We start from the raw sequence: 21,390 nt of genomic DNA on the forward strand, positions 1-21,390 counted from the left end.
ATCTTAAAAACCCTCTAAGTCTTCATATACTTAAACACTATCGCAAGGGAAAAACATTAAGAAATGGCAGAAAACACTATCACATGGGAAAAACATTAAGAAATGGCGAAAACAGAGTTAAGCGGAGGCTGAAGCAGCATTGCACAGGAGTCGTCGGATCGGATAGATCTACGGCCCAGATCAAATCGGCATATCGCAATCGGAGGTGGCAAGCGGAGTCTATTGGAGGCGGCCTTATGGAAATCGCGATAGTGATTAGCGTGATTAAACAAGGGCTGTTGATCAAGTGCGCAGATCAACGGTCCATATTTACTCGCAACATCGCATCGCTAACACACACAGGGAGGACTTAACCCGCGGCTCGAAGCTTATGCGATATATCGCATCGCAACTATGTAAGGGGTGATGCCAAAGACCAGCGACCATGCAATACACCGATAGGCAATAAGGCCGATCGGAGCAATCAGCGATTGGAGATTGGGGAAGATATGCGACATGCGATAAAGCAGGACCCGAAAGGGTTTATGGATGCGAATTGATATATTTTCAGTTCCGATATAAAGCCATTTTTCGGGTTTTTCTATGTATTTGGGGTTTTTCTGTTATAAACCCAAATACAAAGGAAACCGCGGCCTGCGACTTGCGATAGCGATATAACGACGGACCCGATGGGATTATAGGTCGGACTTGATAATTTTTGAAGTCCGGCTTGGCGGATTTTTCAACGTTTTCTGTGTATTTCTCTGTGTAAACAGAGAAACGACTTTTTGGGGATTTCAACCGCGCTAGTGGTCCTTTCCGTTTGAAAATAGGTGGCCACCATAGCTGAAGGTGTTCTACAGTGATTGTTTAACGCTTAGAGGGATTTGAACGAATAGAGGCGGGGAGCTAGAGAGCCCGAAAGGGGAGACGAACATACAAGTGTTGATAGGCTTAAAAGCCACTCAATGTCAGAGACAGAACAGGCAGTTGCTGAGACAGAGAGAAAGCAGAAGACAGAGAGCAAGAGGGAGAGTCTGTGTACTCTTGTAGACTTGAGGATTTCAAGTAAATCCTTGTTGTTTTGTCATTGTTGTGTTGAGACTCGATTTGAGCTCACACTTGTAATAATCTGCTCTTGAAGACATAATAGAGAGGTCACCACTGAAAGCTGGACCAGGAGACGTAGCCCAAGAGTTTTAGGTGAATTCCTTGATTATTTGCTGTGTTGATGTGTGTGTGTTTGTTATGTTTTTCTACCTTCTCATTGTCTATATTATTCACAATCTTTTCGATCCATTGCACTAAGTAATATAGGCATTCCTGCACGAGTCTGTAGTACCTTAATATTGTTTTAAGATCTCATTTTCAGATCAGAGGGAGTCCAAAAGAGGAGCTAAAATGGCAGTGAATGGACTGAGGGATCAGGATAGTTTGGAAGGGGCTTCCAACTTTGTCGTCTGGAAGACCAGGATCCTGGCAGTCCTGGTTCGACATCGCATCAAGGACTTTGCCTTGAGACCATGGCTATCCCGGTCGACCTAGCTGAGAATGAAAAGTATGAGGATGTAATGGTGAGGGTGAAGTGCATGATCCTTGACGGGGTCAAAGATTAGGTCGTTCCACATATTGCTGAAAAGAACATGACAAAGGAGACGTGGGATACTTTGAAGACCTTGTATCAAGGCTTTTCCGTGCAGTGGAAGATGCTATTGGAGAATCAATTGTGGTTGTATTAGATGTAGAAGGGAGAGCAGATAGATCCGTTCCTCTTCAAATTGCAGGAGATTCGTGACCAACTTACTTCCGTGGGGTCTACACTAGATCTGGAGTTTATGGTGAGGACCGTGTTGAATGCAGTCTCTGAGGAGTGGGAGACATTTGTCCAAAGTATTTTGGGCAGGGCTATTCTTCCAGGATGGGAAGAGATGTGGGCAACTCTTCGTCAAGAAGAGATCAGGAGGTTGACCAAGGGGGGGAGTAGTGGTAAGGGAAGTCGAATCAAGAAAGAGGAGTAGGAGGATGCGGCTCTAGCATTTGCGGGACAACAAGGGAAGACGAAAAAGGACATCTCCAAGGTGAAGTGCTTCCACTGTGGGGAGCTGGGACATTATACATCCCAGTGTCCCAGGAAGAAAAACAAGGGAGAGGCTTTAGACTCCAAGGCAGCTCTAGCTAAGGCGGAGAAAAAGGTCGAGACTAATGACGACTGTGCCATGAGTGCTCATGTACCTTTAGAGAAGAGGTGGGGAGACATCGAGTTGTAGTTAGGAGGACTACATACTAGGGGCAGGAACCTTGAGATGCCCAAACTCTTGGATCATATCCAACTACAAGAGCCCTTAACGACAGTAGCAGAATGACAGATGTCGGGTGGAGCAAAGTGTAGTGGAGCAGCAAGGCAGTACTTGGGTGCAGAAATCTGAGGCAGTACAGTGGAGGTTGCAACAGTGTGAGAGGCACAAAGGTGTATGCAACAACGCAGTAGCAGCAGAGGGAGCACATAATAGCAACAGAGGCAGCTTCAGTTTCACTAGGCTTCTAGACTGATTGGGATGTCAGTATTTGGGAGAAATCAGTTACCTACTTCTCGGTAACTGAGTTGTAGTGCAACAGTTAGTAGTGGCAGTGCTAGGGGCAGCATGGGCAACATATTGAGAGGGAGTTGCAGTACAGATGTGGCAGTGGCAGTGTCATGGGCAACAGTACAGGAAGCAACAATGCAAATGATGTGAGGTTAGCATCAACAGAGGTACCGGTGCGGAGGATCAGTGTGATTTTTCCATGGTGAAAGAGCACATTCCTTGCTAAGAGGGAGTGTTGATTTGTGGTAGCATTGGATGTGCTCTAGCCATGAAAATTGGTGGAGAGGCTAAGGCACATAAGATCTCCAAGACTTAGAAATGGTTTGGGGAAATTCCACCTGGTTGGAGAGATATTAAAATAATTAATATTTTTAATGGGGTTCCTAAGTCTAAACTTAGGAAAATTAAAATATTAATGGGTATTAATATAAAACTGGGTGAGAATGTTCTAAATGACATGGATCAAGCCAAATCTAATCTTAGTCATTGATTAGGGACTTAATCTCGCCATTGAAGACTCAACTGGAAAACTATAAGAGGAGGCTTGAGGGTTAGTTGGAGACACACCAAATCAATCGGTCAGTTTGATTTTCTGGAGTGGGGTTTGTTGAGAGAATCGAACTAGTGATCTGTTGCAGCGAGGGGCAGTTCGACACGAGGCCGAGAATACATATTAGAGAGGCAGAGATAGTGCCAGAGAGATAGCGCAAAGCATGGAGAGGTTGACGTAGAGGCAGCTGGGAGCTACGTAGATGCTGAAGAGGCCAACGTGGGTGACGCAGAGGGTCAGAGAGTTGACGCAAAGAGCCAAGGGGCTGACACAGAGACTTTAGTAGCTGCGTTGAGGCTAGCAGAGCTGATGCAAGGTCAAGAGGCAGTGCTAGGTGATTTTTCGTGGGGTAGACAGAATGTTAGTGAGCTGGGAAGGTTGATGCAATCCCTGCAAAGTGACGCAGAGCAGTAGAAAATCTTGGAGCAGCTTTCGCTGTCCAGCTAAGGAGCTGCTGTAGTTGTTGTGGGATTGTTCATCCGGTGATTGATCAACCAGAATATCTATATCTGAGGAGAGGTTCTACTGCTGAGGGTATTCTCTGTTGGGTGAGCCATTTCTGGCACTGTAGTTGTATTTAGAAGCTGCATAATAATAAAACCCTCATATCTGTTGCGCCGATTTTCCCAATGGGTTTTTCCGGGGACGATTGTCCAAAAATAACGGTGTCCCTTGCGTGTTTGTCTCAGTTATTTCAGTTGCTGATATGTATATGAGTTAATACTGCATTTGTGTTTATTTCAATATTTATATTTATAAATAACTTGTTAATGGAATGAACAAGTAGGAGAAATTAAACCAGATAACGCAGGAGGGATTTTTAACGTGTCGGACTTAGAAATTTCAACATGGTATCAGAGCATTTGCAAATCACAGGAGAACTGAAGGCACCAACAATAATCTGAAGTATTTGCAGCATCAACAGCGGTCCCGAGAGACAACGTTGTTATAGATCTGAAGCAACAGAGAAGAGGTGACAGAGGGGCTGTGTCATCATTTTGAGCCAACAGGAGGGTCAACACGGAGGCAAAGAGTAGCAGATCGAACCAACACAGTGCCCGATCATCTTTCTCAGCCAAGAAGGATAGACACTGTGGCCAGGAGGAGCAGATTCTACCGTTGCTGGGATTGCGCAGACCCTGAAAAGCTCAGTTTCTTCAGTTGTCGGGACTTGGGGAGCTGTGGGCAGATTGTGAGAGAAGCTGTTGGGGTGCTGTTTTTGTCGGTGCAGAACAGTACCTAAGGGGACAAAACCAAGGTAGAGGGAGTCGCTACCTTGACGAATTTCTAGCCAAGAAATCCAGATTCGAGTTGTAGTTGCAAGGAGGATTGGAGAGGAGCGGTTCGACATTTGGCGGGAGGATTTCTAGCAGGGAAATAAGGACTTAGAGGGAGATTTCTAGGAGGGAAGTCGAAACTCAAAGGGAGTCTAGAAGAGGAGCTGCAATGGCAGTGAATGGACTGAGGGATTAGGACATGTTGGAAGGGGCTTCCAACTTTGTCATCTGGAAGACCAAGATCTTGGTAGTCCTGGATCGACATCGCATCAAGGACTTTGTCTTGAGAACCATGGCTATCCCATGCGACCCGACTGAGAATGAAAAGTATGAGGATGGAATGGTAAGGGCGAAGTGCATGATCCTTCACGGGGTCAAAGATCATGTCGTTCGACATATTGCTGAAAAGAACGTGACAAAGGAGATGTGGGATACTTTGAAGACCTTGTATCAAGGCTCTTCCATGCAGCGGAAGATGCTATTGGAGAATCAACTGCGGTTGTATTAGATGTAGAAGGGAGAGCAGATAGATCTGTTCTTCCTCAGATTGCAGGAGATTCGTGACCAACTTACTTCTGTGGGGTCTACATTAGATCCAGAGTTTATGGTGAGGACCGTGTTGAATGCAGTCTCTAAGGAGTGGGAGACATTTGTGCAAAGTATTTTGGGCAGGGCTAATCTTCCAGGATGGGAAGAGATGTGGGCGACTCTTCGTCAAGAAGAGATCAGGAGGTTGACCAAGCCGTGGAGTAGTGGCAAGGGAAGTCAAATCAAGAAAGAGGAGGATGCGGCTCTAGCATCTGCGGGACAATAAGGGAAGAGGAAAAAGAAGGACATCTCCAAGGTGAAATGCTCCACTGTGGGAAGTTGGGACATTATGCATCCCAGTGTCCCAGGAAGAAAAACAAGGGAGAGGCTTCCGACTCCAAGGCAGCTCCAGCTAAGGCGGAGAAAGAGGTTGAGATTGATGACGACTGTGCCATGAGTGCTCATGCACCTTTAGAGAAGAGGTGGGGAGACATTGAGTTGTAGTCAGGAGGACTACATACTAGGGGCAGGATCCTTGACATGCCCAAACTCTTGGATCATACCCGGCTATGGGAGCCCTTAATGACAGTAGCTAAATGACAGATGTCAGGTGGAGCAAAGTGTAGTGGAGCAGTAAGGCAGTGCTTGGGTGCAGAAATCTGAGGCAGTGCAGTGGAGGTTGCAACAATGCGAGAGGCACAAAGGTGTATGCAACAACGCAGTAGCAGCAAAGGGAGCACAGAATAATAGCAGGGTTGCTTCAGTTTCACGAGGCTTCTAGATTGACTGGGATGTTAGTATTTGGGAGAAATCAGTTACCTACTTCTCGGTAACTGAGTTGTAGTGCAACAGTCAACAGTGGCAGTGCTAGGGGCACCATGGGCAGCATATTGAGAGAGAGCTGTAGTACAGATGTGGCAATGGTAGTGGCAGTGTCATGGGAAACCGTACAGGAAGTAGCAGTGTAGATGATGTGAGGTAGCAAGCCTAGCATCAACACAGGTACTAGTGCGGAGGATTAGTGTGATGTTTCCATGGTGAAACATTATTAGAGCACATTCCTCGCTAAGAGGGAGTGTTGATTTGTGGTAGCATCGGATGTGCTCTGGCCATGAAAATTGGTGGAGAGGCTAAGCCACAAAAGATCTCGAAGCCCCAGAAATGGTTTGGGGAAATTCCGCTTGGTTGCAGAGATATTAAAATAATTAATATTTTTAATAAGGTTCCTAATTCTAAACTTAGGAAAATTAAAATATTAATGGGTATTAATATAAAACTGGGTGAGAATGTTCATGGATCAAGCCAAATCTAATCTTAGCTGTTGATTAGGGACTTAATCTCGGCTGTTGAAGACTCAACAAGAAAAGTATAAGAGGAGGCTTGAGGGTCAGTTCGAGACACACCAAATTGATCAGTTAGTTCGATTTTCTGGAGCGGGGTTTGCTGAGAGAATCGAACTAGTGATCTGTTGCAGCGAGGGGCAGTTCGGCATGAGGCCGAGAATACATATCAGAGAGGCAGAGACAATGTTTTTAAAACCGGAACCGGTGACCGGACCGGTCCACCTAATGAACCGGTTTACCGACCGGAACCGGTCTAACCGGGACTGGTTTGGTCTAAACGAACCGGTTTTAAAAAAATACATTAAATAATTAATTTTTAATGAAACAAAACTATTTTTAAGATGTAAAACCATGATTCCAAGCCAATAGAGACAAAATATGCAAAGTTTGCTCATTTATATACCATGTAAAGGTGAATATATCAAAATGGCACCGAGTACAATACATATCATCGACAAAATAGCAAAATACATAAGAAATGAGGCTCTAAATGGCCTATAAAGTCCAAGCTGTTGAAACTTGAAGCTTTGGAAATGTGTCTAAATGGATAAACAACAGAGATAGAACATCATGTTTTTGTCAAATAGGTCTAACTCAGGTGGTTGAGAGAAGAAACTGTTATCTTCCCCACCAGAGTTCAAATCCTGCAGATGACATGTTCACTATTTGTGAGGCAATCGACATTGAGGCTCTTCATAAGCTATGAGGAATACCTCTCGCTTATGGGCTGGAGGGTGGGGTGATAAATTGGATGTAAACAACAACAAAAAATTGTCATTTTTCTGGTAAGGATAAAGAAAGAAAAAATTATCGGTGGAGAGTTATGAACCCCATGTCCACATTATCTCAGTCCGAGTTCAATGTGGGGAGCTGTCAAATTCAGCCAAAGCATGCTCTGTTCTATGGCTCTATGCCCATCAAGGTATGAACCGGGATCATTTGTGTTAACAACTTAACACCCCATTTTAACCATTGACCACAGCCCAACAGACCAGACATACGATGTCATCTGCTACCTGAGCACATTTCATAATCCTTTCTTGCTATTTATGGCCTAGGTCAAGGTTAAATTTGAGCTTCTTAGTGCAATGGGGGCACAATCAGCTTCCTTGACACTGGGAGATAATCAGAGAGATGTGGCAGAAGCAGGCTTTAAAAGATATTCTGAAGCAGCCAACATATGTGAGGCACTTACCAAACGGGTTCCATGCAGGTTACAGGAAGGCTAGGCTCTCAATAACTTTGGCAACTATCCCTTTGAAGAATTTTTTTTTGCAACTTCTGTGAAAGAATTCATTTAAAGGGGCATGAAAATTGTTGTACTTTTGACAGAAAATCTCAGATGTGCAGTAGTTAATAACTTAATACCAATACAGGCATTCGAATACAAAAAAGTAAAATGGTTATGCAAGAACAAATATTAAGGATCTTTATCAAACTAAACTACACATAAAAAAAATACTACTGCTTCATTCAAGAACACTTTGGATGGACTTTCAGATACCTGTGTGCCAAATTAACAAGCTTTTCATTCACAAGACCATGGTAGACTCCAATGACCTCTGCCCCTTCCATACGTAGCAAATCACTTTGAATTCCAGTTATAGGATCTTTCATAACAATATATCCCACCTTTACTTCCCCCCCAAAACCCCTAAACCACAGGCAAAATCCCTTTTTTTGCATGTTTCAGTGGGCGTGCCTAAAATCGGTCGGTTTAGGACAGAACCGGCCGGTTTTCACTGGTTAGGGCTAAAAAATGGCGAAATGCCCTATCAAACCGGGTTTTTTGGCTGGTTCGGACCGGCAGCCTTGCTAACCGGCCAGTTTGACCGGTAACCGGTTTTCAAAAACGGTTTTAAAAACACTGGGCAGAGATAGTGCCAGAGAGATAGTGCAGATCCTGGAGAGGCTGACATAGAGGCAACTGGGAGCTATGTAGAGGCTGAAGAGGCCAGCGTGGGTGACGCAGAGAGCTAAGGGGCTGACGCAAAGGCTTCAATAGCTGTGCAGAGGCTAGCAGAGTTGACACAGGACCAAGAGGCAGTGCTAGGTGATTTTTCGTGGGGCAGATTGAGTGCTGGTGAACTGGGAAGGGTGGCGCAGTCCCTGTAGAGTGATGCAGAGCAGTAGAGAAGCTTGGGGCAGCTTTCACTGTCCTGCTAAGGAGCTGCCTTAGTTGTTGTGGGATCGTTCATCCGGTGATTGATCAACCAGAATAACTGTCTATGAGGAGAGGGTTTCGTGGGACAGGTTTTCTGAATACTTGTTTCCGAATATAGTGGTATTACTGCCGTGTATTTTTTTCTCTGTCGGGTGAGCCGGTTAGGCACCTAGTTGTACTCAAGGAAACACTTCATAATAATAAACCCTCAGAATAACTGCACCTATTTTCCCGCATTGGTTTTTTCCGGGGACATTTGTCCAAAAATAACGGTGTCACTTGTGTGTTTGTTTTCTTTCAGCTGATGATCTGTAGATGTTGTGATTGTATTGTGTTTATTTTAGTATTTAAATGTTTTAAATAACTTGTTCAGAATTTACAAGTAGAAAAAATAAACCAGCAGAATACAGATTAATTTTCTAACGGATAGACTTAGAAAATTCTACATGGTATCAGAGCGTGGTTGCAGATCACAAGAAAGCTGAAGGCATTAACTGAGTAGAGCATTTGCAGCAGATTCAGTTGTTTCGAGTGACAGAGCTGATCCTTGCAAAAAGCGACAGAGGAAGGGTTGACGCAGAGGCACTGCATCATCAATCCGGGCCCGAGAGAGGCCAACGCAGAGGCTGAGGAGGGCAGAATAGATTCATGCAGGCCAGGAGGGCTGATGTAGTTGGTTGAGGGAGCTGTTTTGCTGGTGTCGGGATTGTGCAGAGATAAGGGGCTCAATCCTTCAGTTGCTGGGGCGAAGGACGCTGTGGGCAGTTTGCAGGAGCGAAGCTGGTGGGGTACTGTGGTCAGAACAATACCTAACAGGGCAAAAGCAAGGTAGAGGGAGTTGCTACTGAGGCGGATTTCTAGCCAAGGAATCTGGATCAGTGTTGTAGTTGCCCAAACGATCGGAGAGGGGCAACTTGACCGTTGGCAGAAGGATTTCTAGGAGGGAAATCGAGACTCAGAGGGAGTCTAGAAGAGAACTTCTAGAGGGGAAGTAGAGAGACTCGAAGGAGTCGAACCAAGAACTTCCAGACGAGAAGTAGAGAGACTTAGCAGGAGTCGAACCGAGAACTTCCAAGCAGGAAGTAGAGAGACTCGGAGGAGTTGACAGAGAAGATCAGAGAGATGGCCGTGAATGGGTTGAGGGATCAGGATAGGCTGGACGGAGCATCCAACTTTGTGGTCTGGAAGGCCAGGATCCTATCTATTCTAGACAAACATCGCATCAAGGGCTTCGCCTTGAGAGAAATGGCTATATCAGTTGACCCAGTAGCTAATGAAAGGTACGAGGAGGCAATGACCAAGGCAAACTGCATCATCCTTGATGGGGTCAAGGATCATGTGGTCCAACATATTGCCGAGAAGGAGACGACAAAGGAAATGTGGGATACCTTGAAGACGTTGTACTAGCATACTTCCGTGCAGAGGAAGATGCTACTTGAGAATCAACTACGATCATACCAGATGCAGAAGGGAGAGTAGATATATCTCTTCCTTGGTCGGTTGAAGGAGATCCGGGACCAATTGACTTCCATAGGGGCCACGCCGGATCAGGAGTTGATGGTAAGAACCGCACTAAACGCAGTCTCCGAGGAGTGGGAGACATTTGTCCAAAGCATACTAGGCAGGGCGAATCTTCCAGATTGGGAAGAATTGTGGGCAGCTCTTCGTCAAGAAGAGATTAGACGGTTGACCAAGACGGGAAGTAGCAGCAAAGGAGTCCGGATCAAGAAGGAAGAGGAAGAGGATGCAACTCTGGCATCTGTGGGAAAGCAAGAGAAGAGGAAGAAGAAGGACCTCTCCAAGGTCAAGTGCTTCCATTGTGGGGAACTGGGTCACTATGCGAACCAGTGTCCAAGGAAGAAGAGTAAGGGAGAGGCTTCTGACTCTAAGGTAGCGCCAACGAAGGCAGAGAAGGAGGTCGAGGAGGATGACGATTGTGCCATGAGTGCTCATGTACCTCTAGAGAAGAGGTGGGGAGACATTGAGCTGTAGTAAGGAGGACTACAGGCGATGAGGGGCAGGATCCTTGAGATACCCAACCTCTTGGATTATACCTTGCTATGGGAGCCCCGAAGAGAGAGTAGCAGGACTGGCGGATGTCGGTAGAGACGGATGCGAATGGAGCGGCAGAGAGTGCTACAGTGCAGGAGTCCCTAGGTAGTGCGAGGCTAGCAGGCTGCAACAGTGCGAGAGGCACGAGAGTGTTGCAACAGTGCAAGATGGCACAGAGAGGTGTGCAACAGTGCGAGATGCAGGGAGTTGTTGCAGCAGCGCAGAGGTCAGTAGAGGGAGCACTTGTTAGCGATAGAGAGAGCTTCAACATCGAGAGTGTTTCTAGTCTGACAGGGATGTCAGAGGTTGGGTGGATCAGTTACTTACTTCTCAGTAATTGAGTTGCAGTGTAGTAGCAGTATGCAGTAGCATGATGCAGCATGATGAGAGGGGGATGCAGTGTAGATGTAGTGTTGGGAGGATGGACCAGCAGCAACATGGATGCAGAGGGAGCTGTCGTACGGATGCAACAGCGACAGCGTTAGGGCCATGGGCAGCAGTATAGGATGCAGCAGTGCAGAGGATGTTGGGTGAGGAGGCCTAGCATCAACACATGTATCGGTGCCATATAATTAGAGTGATGCTCAGTATGAAGTATTACTAGAGCACAATCCTCGCTAAGAGGGAGTGTTGATTTGGGGTAGCATTGGATGTGCTCTAGCCATGAAAATTGGTGGAGAGGCTAAAGCACATGAGATCTCCAAGACCCAGAAATGGTTTGGGCAGATTCTATCTGGTTTAAGAGATGTTAAAATAATTAATATTTTTAATGGAGTTCCTAAGTCTAAATTTAGGAAAAATAAAATATTAATGGGTATTAATATAAAACTAGGTTAGAAGGTTCCAAATGACATGGATCAAGCCAAATCTAATTTTAGTCGTTGATTAGAGATGTAATCTCAACCGTTGAAGGACCAATAGGAAAAGTATAAGAGGAGGCTTGAGGGTTAGTTGGAGAACACACCAGAGTGATCAGTCATTCGATTTGCTACAGCGGGGTTGCTAAGTAAAGTCGAATCAATGATTAGCAACGAGGGGCAGTGAGTACTGGGCAGAGAGGCAGAGACAGTGCCAAGAGACCAGCGCAGAAGTAGAGAGTGAGAGGTAGCAACCAGTTCAGGCTACGTAGAGCCTAGCAGAGACAACGCAGAGGCTAGAGGGACTGCGTCATCCACGCAGAGGCCCCAGGAGTGACGCAGAAGGTCCCAGAGGTTGCGCAGTGCCTCAGAGGGCTGACGCAGAGAGGTTTGAGGCTAACGCAGGGTGACAGAAGGCTGACGCAGAGGCCAGAAGGGCCAGTACAGAGCTTCAGAGACGTTGGAGAGGGTTTCGTGGGACAAGTTTTTTGAATACCTGTTTTCGAATAGAGAGGTATTGCTGACGTGTACTTTTTTCTCTGTCGGGTGAGCCGGTTAGGCACTCAGTTGTACTCAAGGAAATACTGCATAATAATAAACCCTCAGAATAGTTGCACCGGTTTTCCTGCATTGGGTTTTTCCAGGGACATTTGTCCAAAAATAACGGTGTCACTTGTGTGTTTGTTTTCTTTCATCTGATGATCTGTAGATGTTGTGATTGTATTGTGTTTATTTCGGTATTTAAATGTTTTAAATAACTTGTTCAGAAGTTACAAGTAGAAGAAATAAACTAGTAGAATACAGATTAATTTTCTAATGGATAGACTTAGAAGTTGCATTTGTATTTTATTTCAGTATTTATATTTATAAATAACTTGTTAATGGAATGAACAAGTAGTAGAAATTAAACAAGATAATGAAGTAGGTCCGTAGGGATTTCTAACGTGTCAGACTTAAAAATTTCAACAGTTGGTAGAACGTGTAAAGGAACTCCAACTTTATCAAAACGCATCAAGTGATTTCATAACCCTGTTGCACATATTTTCACATAAAACATACCCTAGAAATCCTCATGGTGCAAGTCTTGCAGCTGGAATCAAATGGATGACGCAAGGTTTGTTCTTGGCACTCATTATTATGGGTATGGTGAGTTGGGAAGGGTGATGCAGTCCCTGCAGAGTGACGCAAAGCAGCAGAGAAGCTTGGAGCAGCTTTCGCTGTCCAGCTAAGGAGCTGCAGTAGTTGTTGTGGGATCGTTCATCCGGTGATTGATCAGCCGGAATATCTGTCTTCGAGGAGAGGTACTACTGCTGAGGGAATTCTCTGTTGGGTGAGCCATTTCTGGCACCCTAGTTGTATTCAGAAACTGCATAATAATAAAACCCTCATATCTGCTGCATCGGTTTTCCCGCATTGGGTTTTTCCGGGGACGATTGTCCAAAAATAACGGTGTCCCTTGTGTGTTTGTCTTAGTTATTTCAGTTGCTGATCTGTATATGAGTTAAGGCTGCATTTGTGTTTATTTCAGTATTTATATTTATAAATAACTTGTTAATGGAATGAACAAGTAGGAGAAATTAAACCAGATAATGCAGTAGGGATTTCTAACGTGTCAGACTTAGAAATTTCAACAGTTGGAAGAACGTGTAAAGGAAATCCAACTTTATCAAAACGTATCAAGTGATTTCATAACCATGTTGTACATATTTTGACTTAAAACATACCCTAGAAATCCTCATGGTGCAAGTCTTGTACTGGAATCAAATGGATGACGCAAGGTTTGTTCTTGGCACTCATTATTATGGGTATGGGAGTTGGGAAAAATTTAAGAACAGACTCTAAGCTTTGCCTGACTTGACTGGATTTTCAGCTGCAGGAACTTTTCCATCTCGTGCTCTACACTTGGACACTCAAGCCTCCGCCCTCTTACGGAAGGAATTTGAATCTGAGAAAGCCCAGTCAACTGCAAGATTTCAATCAACTGACAAGGCAGGATCTATGCGCGAAAGAGGTGATATCAAAAGTACAAAACTGTAAATATTGACTTGAAGGAAGGGCATGGATTGTCATTTAAAACAGTCCACATTGGTCTAAAACAAAGGACTAAGCTAAATAAGGAATGCCATCAGAAATGTCCTAAGATTGACCAAGAGACAAAAGGAGAAATGGTGAAGAGGAGAACCAATTCAGTACCTTTCTCAGGATTGTGAGACCACACACTGAACATTTTGGACTCAAAAAGAACTGAAATAAGTCAATAACTGGGACACTGAGAGCCAAGGGACAGTTAATCTCAACAAATTTATGATATCTGTAGCAGCATACAGAACAGCTTGAGATGTTTACAATTCCGAATCTACAGGGGCAGAAGCAAGTATAGTCCTGGCTGTGTATACATGCATAAAAGAAATGTCATGAACTTGTTGGAGCTCAAAATTGAATCCAGGAATATCATAAGCGTCCTCTGGAAATTGAACAGCAGAAACAAATGTTATCATAAAACTCAATATTCAGAGAAGAGTGTATTGAAGATATACAGAAACTAATATCAGTCAAATGCTGAAATGTGCTGGCTGGAATGAAGTATTTTGCTCTTTTTCTTTGTTTGATGATTTTGTTTCAGATGATGGACATGAGGAGGTTCAGTTCAACAGGTGGTTATCCACTAACTTTTCAGAGTTGGAAGATTAATGCGCCCAACCTTGGATGCCTTGTGGCATATATATATGTGTGTCTGCAATGATCTTCATGAAGATTGGGCCAACCTGAACTACATACCTAAGCCAAGCTATACATACAGAACCTAAGGCAGATATATATTTATAATAAACAAGTATTTGGACACCTTCAATAGGCCGCAAGATCATGGCATGTCACATGACACACTTGATGGTATAAGTATTCATTCTTGCTTTGACCTGATTTGAAGGTATTTTACCCATATTTTTGGAGACATGTCCATTGAAGAAAGGCTTGTCCACTTGGGGGAGCAGCTTTGGCAGTTAAGATGTCCAACTTAAAGGAGACTTGGGGTCTAGTTTGCATGTTGCATGGAACAAACGAGCCCTTGGGAGGCCTTTGGAGGCTGAGCGCTACATCTTGGAGCCCCCACTTGCCATTGTTTGTGGAGACACCCTTCTTTGGGGTTGATTTCTTTGTACATGTGGCAGGGACAGCCCATTTCTTATGTATTTTGGATTAACTAATTAGAGAAGGTGATGTTATACCCCTCCATAGGCTAGATTAGGTGATTCTACTTGAAATATTAAGTTTTTAGTGGAAAGGAAGTTGAACATTTCCTATAAATAGTGATGCACTTCCTCATTTTTTTCTCAAAGGTTTGATTGGGGGAGAAATCCCTTAGCAAATTTTGAAATTTCTGAAATTTTGTTGGAGCTCTTTTGTCTTGGATTTGTGGCTATGGATGGAAGGTTAATCTGCCTCATTGTGGAGATAATTTGTGGATGAAATTTGTAACTTCCTTGGTGATTTATGGCCAAGGTTTATGGATGAGCAATGATTTCTTTAGTCAGTGGTCTCTCTAAGTTTTGTAGATCTATTTGTTGAATTTATTAAGTGTAAATATGCTTATCTAGTGGTGAGCCTGCATTCTCTTATTATTGTTCTTGGCTAGATCCTCTCTTGTAGACCCTAGGACGATTTCTGGTGGAGATTCTTCCCTTGAAGTTATTTTGGAGCATAACTAGGTGGACCTTCTAGGGTTAGTAGTGGACAACCCTAGTCATTACCCTAGATCCATTCATACATTTTCAAGGGAGACCTAGTTGATCCCATATGCCCAATGAAAAGACACTAGTCTCTGGTCCTCCCATCATCTTTCATACCCCAAAATTATTTCAAAACCCTTTTGCTGGATTTACTCTTCATATTACCTTGGAACTCATTACCTTAAATCTTGGCATTCTTAACCTAGGGAAGCTCCTCCTGAGTTGGAGGAGAGCTGGCTTTAAGTGAGGAGGGTTAGTGAAGTGACAGTGGTCTCACTCTTAGTTTCACTCAGATTGCACTTGATTTATCTCAAGAAAGTGCGAGTTAGTGTGATAACAGGGCTACATCTCTGCTTACATAGATCTGTCATTGGAATTGCTTAATTCCATCTTGTACAATTTTGTAGCATATGTATAGGTTTTGACTTTCTTATTGGCCTGCAACGGCCTTTTGATACGTTCGTGATGTCAAAAAAAGCTTTCGCAATTAGGGAAAGAAAGTTTGTTAGAGCAGGCCATGCATTTTTTTGTCAGGAGTTTAGCAATTCTATCAGTTAAACGGAAGTGCTAGAAAGAACTAAAATGTGAAGCGTGATTGTGAAAACATTGCTGTGAATTTCACATTGGTGTAAATTTTAAAAACACACAAGTTACAACTGTTTGTCTGCAAATAAATTTCACAATTTACTTATCTGTTGCTGTCATTAGCTTGTATGTCAACATTATTTTCATATAGAAGATGTGTTGGTTGATATAGTGTTTCATGAGTGTTCAGAGTGGAACTTCTGTACCAATATATAAATGCATGAAGGTTTGGTCATTGCTTTACAGTTTACCCATATTAAAAGATAAATAAAAAACTTTCAAAAGCATGCAAAACTTATGGTACCGATGTCTTCAGCTCTTCACCAAATGTTCCAATTTATTAAAGTCATTCTTATTGGTTGTAACACTATTTACACTTTAATATAAATGCATGAAGGTTTGGTCATTGCTTTACATTTTACCCATATCAAAAGATAAAAAAGAACTTTCAAAAGCATGCAAAACTTATGGTACCGATGTCTTCAGCTCTTCACCAAATGTTCCAATTTATTAAAGTCATTCTTATTGGTTGTAACACTATTTACACTTTAATAGCAGGCAGGTTATCTTTATAGAATTCTGAGATGCCGTGAATAAAACTTTACAGAGTGCCTCTGAAAACAGTCAGCATTTTTTGTTCATTTTTTTAAATATTAAAAAAGGTTTGCATGTTTATTCTTTTCCATTTCAGATGAAGACGAGTGGTAATAGTTACAGATTAATTGGTTTGCAGATACATTTCAGGATACAAAAACCGCTTCCAAAATTTCATCAAATATCTACGGGAGATGGGCGATGAGGTATTGCTTTTATCATGTTATTGAAAAAGATATTTGTATTGATTAGGGAAAGAGAGCTATTGTTCCTTTTCTGATAAATGAAATTCACATTTAAGGCCTTGCCCAAAATTCCCCTTATGTGTTTGATTAGTTTTGATCTTTATTCATTTGGCTTTCTTCACCCCCCACTACCTAATTCATTCTCTATCTTACATAACATTCATCAATTTTAATTTTTAACATCCTTACCATGTTTTCTTGTAGTTTGGAGTTATCCAAGCTTCTTAATTACTGTGACACATCCCTTCATTACTGCAGGGTGTGTCTATACTTTCAACCCACAATCCAATTTTGTGGGCTACATTAATCAATAATGTTGGCATTTTGGACCTTGCTGGGCCATAATATGTCGTTACAAGCTCAATTTGTCTTGCCATATGGTTTGTTGGTTCCTTCTTGTGCTATCTCATTTTGTATCTTGCCTTGATTTGCAATAAAATATTGGGAGTTTACTGTTATGTCCTTCCTCTACTTCAACAGATATTATTTTGTGGGTGTGCCTCTTGATCCTTTACTAACTGCATTCTTGTTGGAGAAATTAATTGTTATTGATGTCAAAGGGTGATCCGCGGAAGAAAATAATAGCATAGGCTTAAAGAGCACTTTAAGGCTTTAAGCCCTTTCAAGTTTCCAATGAGCTATTGCATGCCCTCTAACTCCTCTCCATTGAGAAGAAATTAATTTTTCAAGTAAAAAAAACCCTTTGTTTAACCCCTGTCCAAGTCGGCCCTGCCTGAACAAGTCAGCCCACCTCCAATAGACATGTCGGTTCAGTTGGGTGATTGGAGTAGTATAAATAAGAAGTTTTCCTCCAATTCAGCCACCAACTTGTCAAGGAAGAGAGCAGCACAACTCGGTGGTCTGAGTAAGAAGGAGAAGGTTCATATCTCATGAACCTTGTGGAGAATTGAAGCAGTTTTATTTGAAGATTATTTCTGATCCATCAAAGGGTTTTGGAGGATTTCTTGTTCACATTTTTGAAGCTATCTTCTATTGGGAATTTGGCCTCCTTTGTGGCATCTTGCAGAGCAGAATTGGGACTACTGTTGGAGCATTTTTTCTGCCTCCCTTAACTATGCAAGACTCAGCCTGAATTCGGCTTGTGGAGGACAGAATTAGGTCTGTAATTCAACTCTCTTGTGGACTGTAATTCGGCCCCTTCTCTATGGAACTTCGGCCCTATAGTAGGAGCGAATTTCGGCCCTGTAATAGGGCACAGAACTCTGGCCTCTTATAAATTACGGCCCTTGCAGTAGGTACAGTGTTGATTCTTTCCTCGGCACTTCAGAATCAGGTCTATGTCTAAAATCACGATCACAAACACACTAAAATGCCACAACACAAGCACTTTTCACAGCCAAAAAAGTACAACAGTGAATCAATGTAGTACACAGGACAAATTTGCAACCCAAAACTTGTTATATTACAAACTTTAATACAACAAACATAGGGCTCCTGTACCAAAGATCATGGCCCTTACAATTTGCCCTGATATAAGAACAACAAGGGTTTGATGTCAACAACTTATGACACTCAATCTACCCTTGAACAAGACACACTTGGCTTACTTGCTGAAGGAGATCTCAACTTAGCCCCTTCAGTCCACGTACCTTGAACACCTTGGCAAGTCCTTTGCCACCTCTTCTACTGCTCACAGGTACTTTTGCAACTTCAGAATGCTTGCATCTTCAGCTGAACAAATCTGCCTCTATCAATGACATTGCTGCTCCAGTGACATAGAATTTACACTTTGTTACCCACCATTTTGTGGGTGATATCTCTAGGAGAATTTTTTTCTCCATGGTGGTCCTTAGCCGGCAGCCAACAGCTCCTCATAGTGACCAACTAGCTCGATGTGCCATTTCTCCGCCACCTGAGATAGCCATGTGGTCCCTCACCCATTTGTCATGATTGTATGTTTGAAGATGGGCCTCCCAAACCTAAAGGTATGCCTTGTTATTTGGTAATTGACTATTCTAGTTTATTTATCATGGAAACTTTGGGCATGGATTAATGGAGGGATTCGATGGAAAGATTGGTCTAGGTCTGTGCTCTTGTCCCCTAGATCTCTTTTGGGATGTTAACCTTGCACCCTAGTCCCGTGGGATCTCTTTTACTGACCTATGGGTTTTAGGGATGGTACTACACGGGAACCCTAATTTTGGTTGCGTGGTCCCGCTCCCTAATTCACATATATTACTCCCCTTTCGGTCATTACACCACCAATCATCTCTCTTCCCACTTGGGTCCACATAGGGTCAATCACCCCCCTCCCTTTGCCGCACATCTTGGGTCGGGCTTGGAATGATGCCCAGAGGTTGATGCAACTAAAAGAAAAATAAAAAGCACAATCGGCCACATTCAACAGAAAAATGTACCAAAAAATGCAAAAGATGGCCGAGACAAAAGCATTTAGCATGTGGGCAAAAGCCATGACATGAGCTCTACCCCATTCCATGGCCATTACTCTGGTTCCTACATGGCCCTTGATGAGACTTCATCATTCACGAACCCATGATTGTCCCAACCCTTGGTGGGTAATGAACTGCCCCACCTTATAAGGGGGTATCCATTGCTATACGTTACGCATCATGCTCTCATTACCTAGAGCCCCGAGCAGTTAACCAAAGAAAATCATAAAAAGGAAAAAGGCATATGAAGAAGGTTGGAAAAATCAAGGTTGGGGTAACTCATGCACCATGATTACTCCCTCCTACACATTATTTACCCAAGTGTGGGCTTCTCTTTTATTAGCTACCCCTGTACCATGGCATGTGATTCAGGTTGCCCCCTTTCATTCTCTACATTCCATCATTATGCCACACACCACCACCATTTGAAGGATGTACCACAGACATACCATCCACTTTAGAGGTAGAAACCACCTATTAGTATGCTTGGTTAACCCTACATGGAGCTAGGAGACATTAACACATGCCAAAGCCCACTGTGGAAGGGCATGCCATTATTAAGTGCTCACTTGTTATCCATGGTTTATAAATTCTTTAACTTGATTTCTTTAATGACTTGGTGTGCTGGAAGGCATGGGGACGCTTTGGATCTTATGCAGGATTGCAGGTGGTTTCCATTTGGGTTTGGCCTCCCTATACGGGGTCCTGACCCTAGAGGGCTACATTGGCATGTGTAGGGTGTGTGTAGAGAGCCATGGGCCTCCACAACATCAAACAACACTCCATGGATCCTCGCAGCCTTTCAAAGATTGCTCGTGGTTCACTTATTGGACGAGGAAGATGCTCTTGCTCCATCATACCCAGTTGGCCCCACAGTTGCACCATACACTTGGCATATGATCTAGGACTTGCACGATGATGTGGCATCACCTACACCATCATCCTATCCCTTGCAGGCGATCTACAGGCATCTTCGATTTGTTTGGAGACCCATGAGGACACTTGTGTGCCCCCACATGTCATTTGGAGCACCACAGGCTATTACAAGGGGCCAACCCCTTGTCCACTACTTTTGGGAGTTCAACTACACATTACGGCACATATGGAGTCCATTAGGCGGCCTCCAAGGCCCAACAACATGAACTATTCATTATTTGACCTCTTGAGAGGCTTATTCTTTTGTTTATGAGCTAGTTTGGTGGGCTTGTCACCAAAAGTTAGTTATTTTGCACATTATTTTATTGTAGGGGCTAATGTAGGCCTAATTAGCTAAATCAAACTCATTTGAAGTGTATAAATACAAGTGATGTGAATTAATTTTAGAATGATCACTTGGTTTGAACTTGTATCTCTCTAGAGATTTTCACTATTCCTTCTTGGTGGACGAATTTTTGGAGCATGGAATGAATTTTGATGTTTGGATAATTTTTATGTCTTGGAGCTTCTAGATGGCAAGTTTTTGTATGGTTGGATATATTCTTATACATGTAAGTACATTGTAATGCTATTCTTTCTATCTAATTTTGTCACATACATTGTTGTATCTCTTATGCGAAGTTGTGGAAATTTTGTTTCTGGATAGTGAATGCTTCATGTATGGGCCTTGTATAGTGAATGAATGTTCCTAGGGATGTTTCATTACTAAAATTCATCTTGACAAGCCATTTATCACACACAACGAAATATAAAGTATTTGAAGCTGCTTTTGCCGCTGCCCTAGTGCCAAGTGAAGTTGTCTTTGAGGCCTCCTTGACCTAGAAAATTCAAAGGTCCATAGTCATAATTCTACCTGACTCTAATCTCCCAAAGGATTAGGCATTGGTCCACCCAAAGATGATCACCTTAAACCTATTTTCCTTCTCCCCTTTCCTCTTCTCTGGGTTTAGTCCTCTAGGTCACCTAAGGCATCAATTATCTCACGATAGAGCCATCCAAATACTTCGATTTTTGGTCCACAACTGTGCTGGTGTGTCCTCAAGAAGCCCTCCAAATTTCACGAGACTCTGAAGGTGGGATTTTGAGATATCACAAGCCCTAGCTCGAAGACCAATTCTTGCCCTTGGTTTCCCTTAGGCTAGAAACCTCACTGGGATCCTTGCATTTCCTTTCATTGGAAATTCATTCCTTGATCCCTTTCCCCTCCCTAATTAGGTCAAGCATATCATTGGTTGCTAAACTCCCTCCTCTTGACCTATCTTGGGTCCACTTGGTCCTGTGTGGTCCCATATCTTATCAAAGTCAACTCTTCAAAAAGCACTCGGGAAACCATGTTCCACAAGGATTTTAGGGTTTAGGAAGCTCCTTTACGAGTCACATTCCCTAAGCCAAGCCCTCAAATCCCTATTCCCCTATCCTAGACAAACTTACACCTTGCTTATAACGCAAGAAAGTCCCACTCTTGAGTCCCTCCTAGGAAAGGGTCATCGAGATCACTTCACATCCATCTTAGTTGATCTATCCTTCATAAGTGATTCTCTATATATCGGGTCTCC

General features: G+C 43.2%; 1 protein-coding gene across 2 annotated transcripts in view; it reads left to right on the forward strand.

Annotated features, from left to right (window-relative positions):
* SQD2 (sulfoquinovosyldiacylglycerol 2) overlaps positions 1-21,390 on the forward strand; it is a 276,296-nt gene that overhangs the window by 18,901 nt on the left and 236,005 nt on the right. The window contains exons 1-2 of one of the 2 annotated variants that reach the window (XM_089439459.1): positions 14,399-14,550; positions 16,382-16,448. In XM_089439459.1, the coding sequence (XP_089295585.1) occupies positions 16,437-16,448 (12 nt within the window). In that variant the 5' untranslated portion in view covers positions 14,399-14,550; positions 16,382-16,436. Of the gene's footprint in view, positions 1-14,398; positions 14,551-16,381; positions 16,449-21,390 lie in introns of those variants that run through there. The other variant, XM_089439458.1, reaches the window with a different exon arrangement.

This window comes from Pinus tabuliformis, chromosome 9, assembly GCF_031772625.1.
Source record: "Pinus tabuliformis cultivar Carrire ecotype Pingquan chromosome 9, CPIR1, whole genome shotgun sequence".
NCBI classification, from domain to species: Eukaryota; Viridiplantae; Streptophyta; class Pinopsida; order Pinales; family Pinaceae; genus Pinus; species Pinus tabuliformis.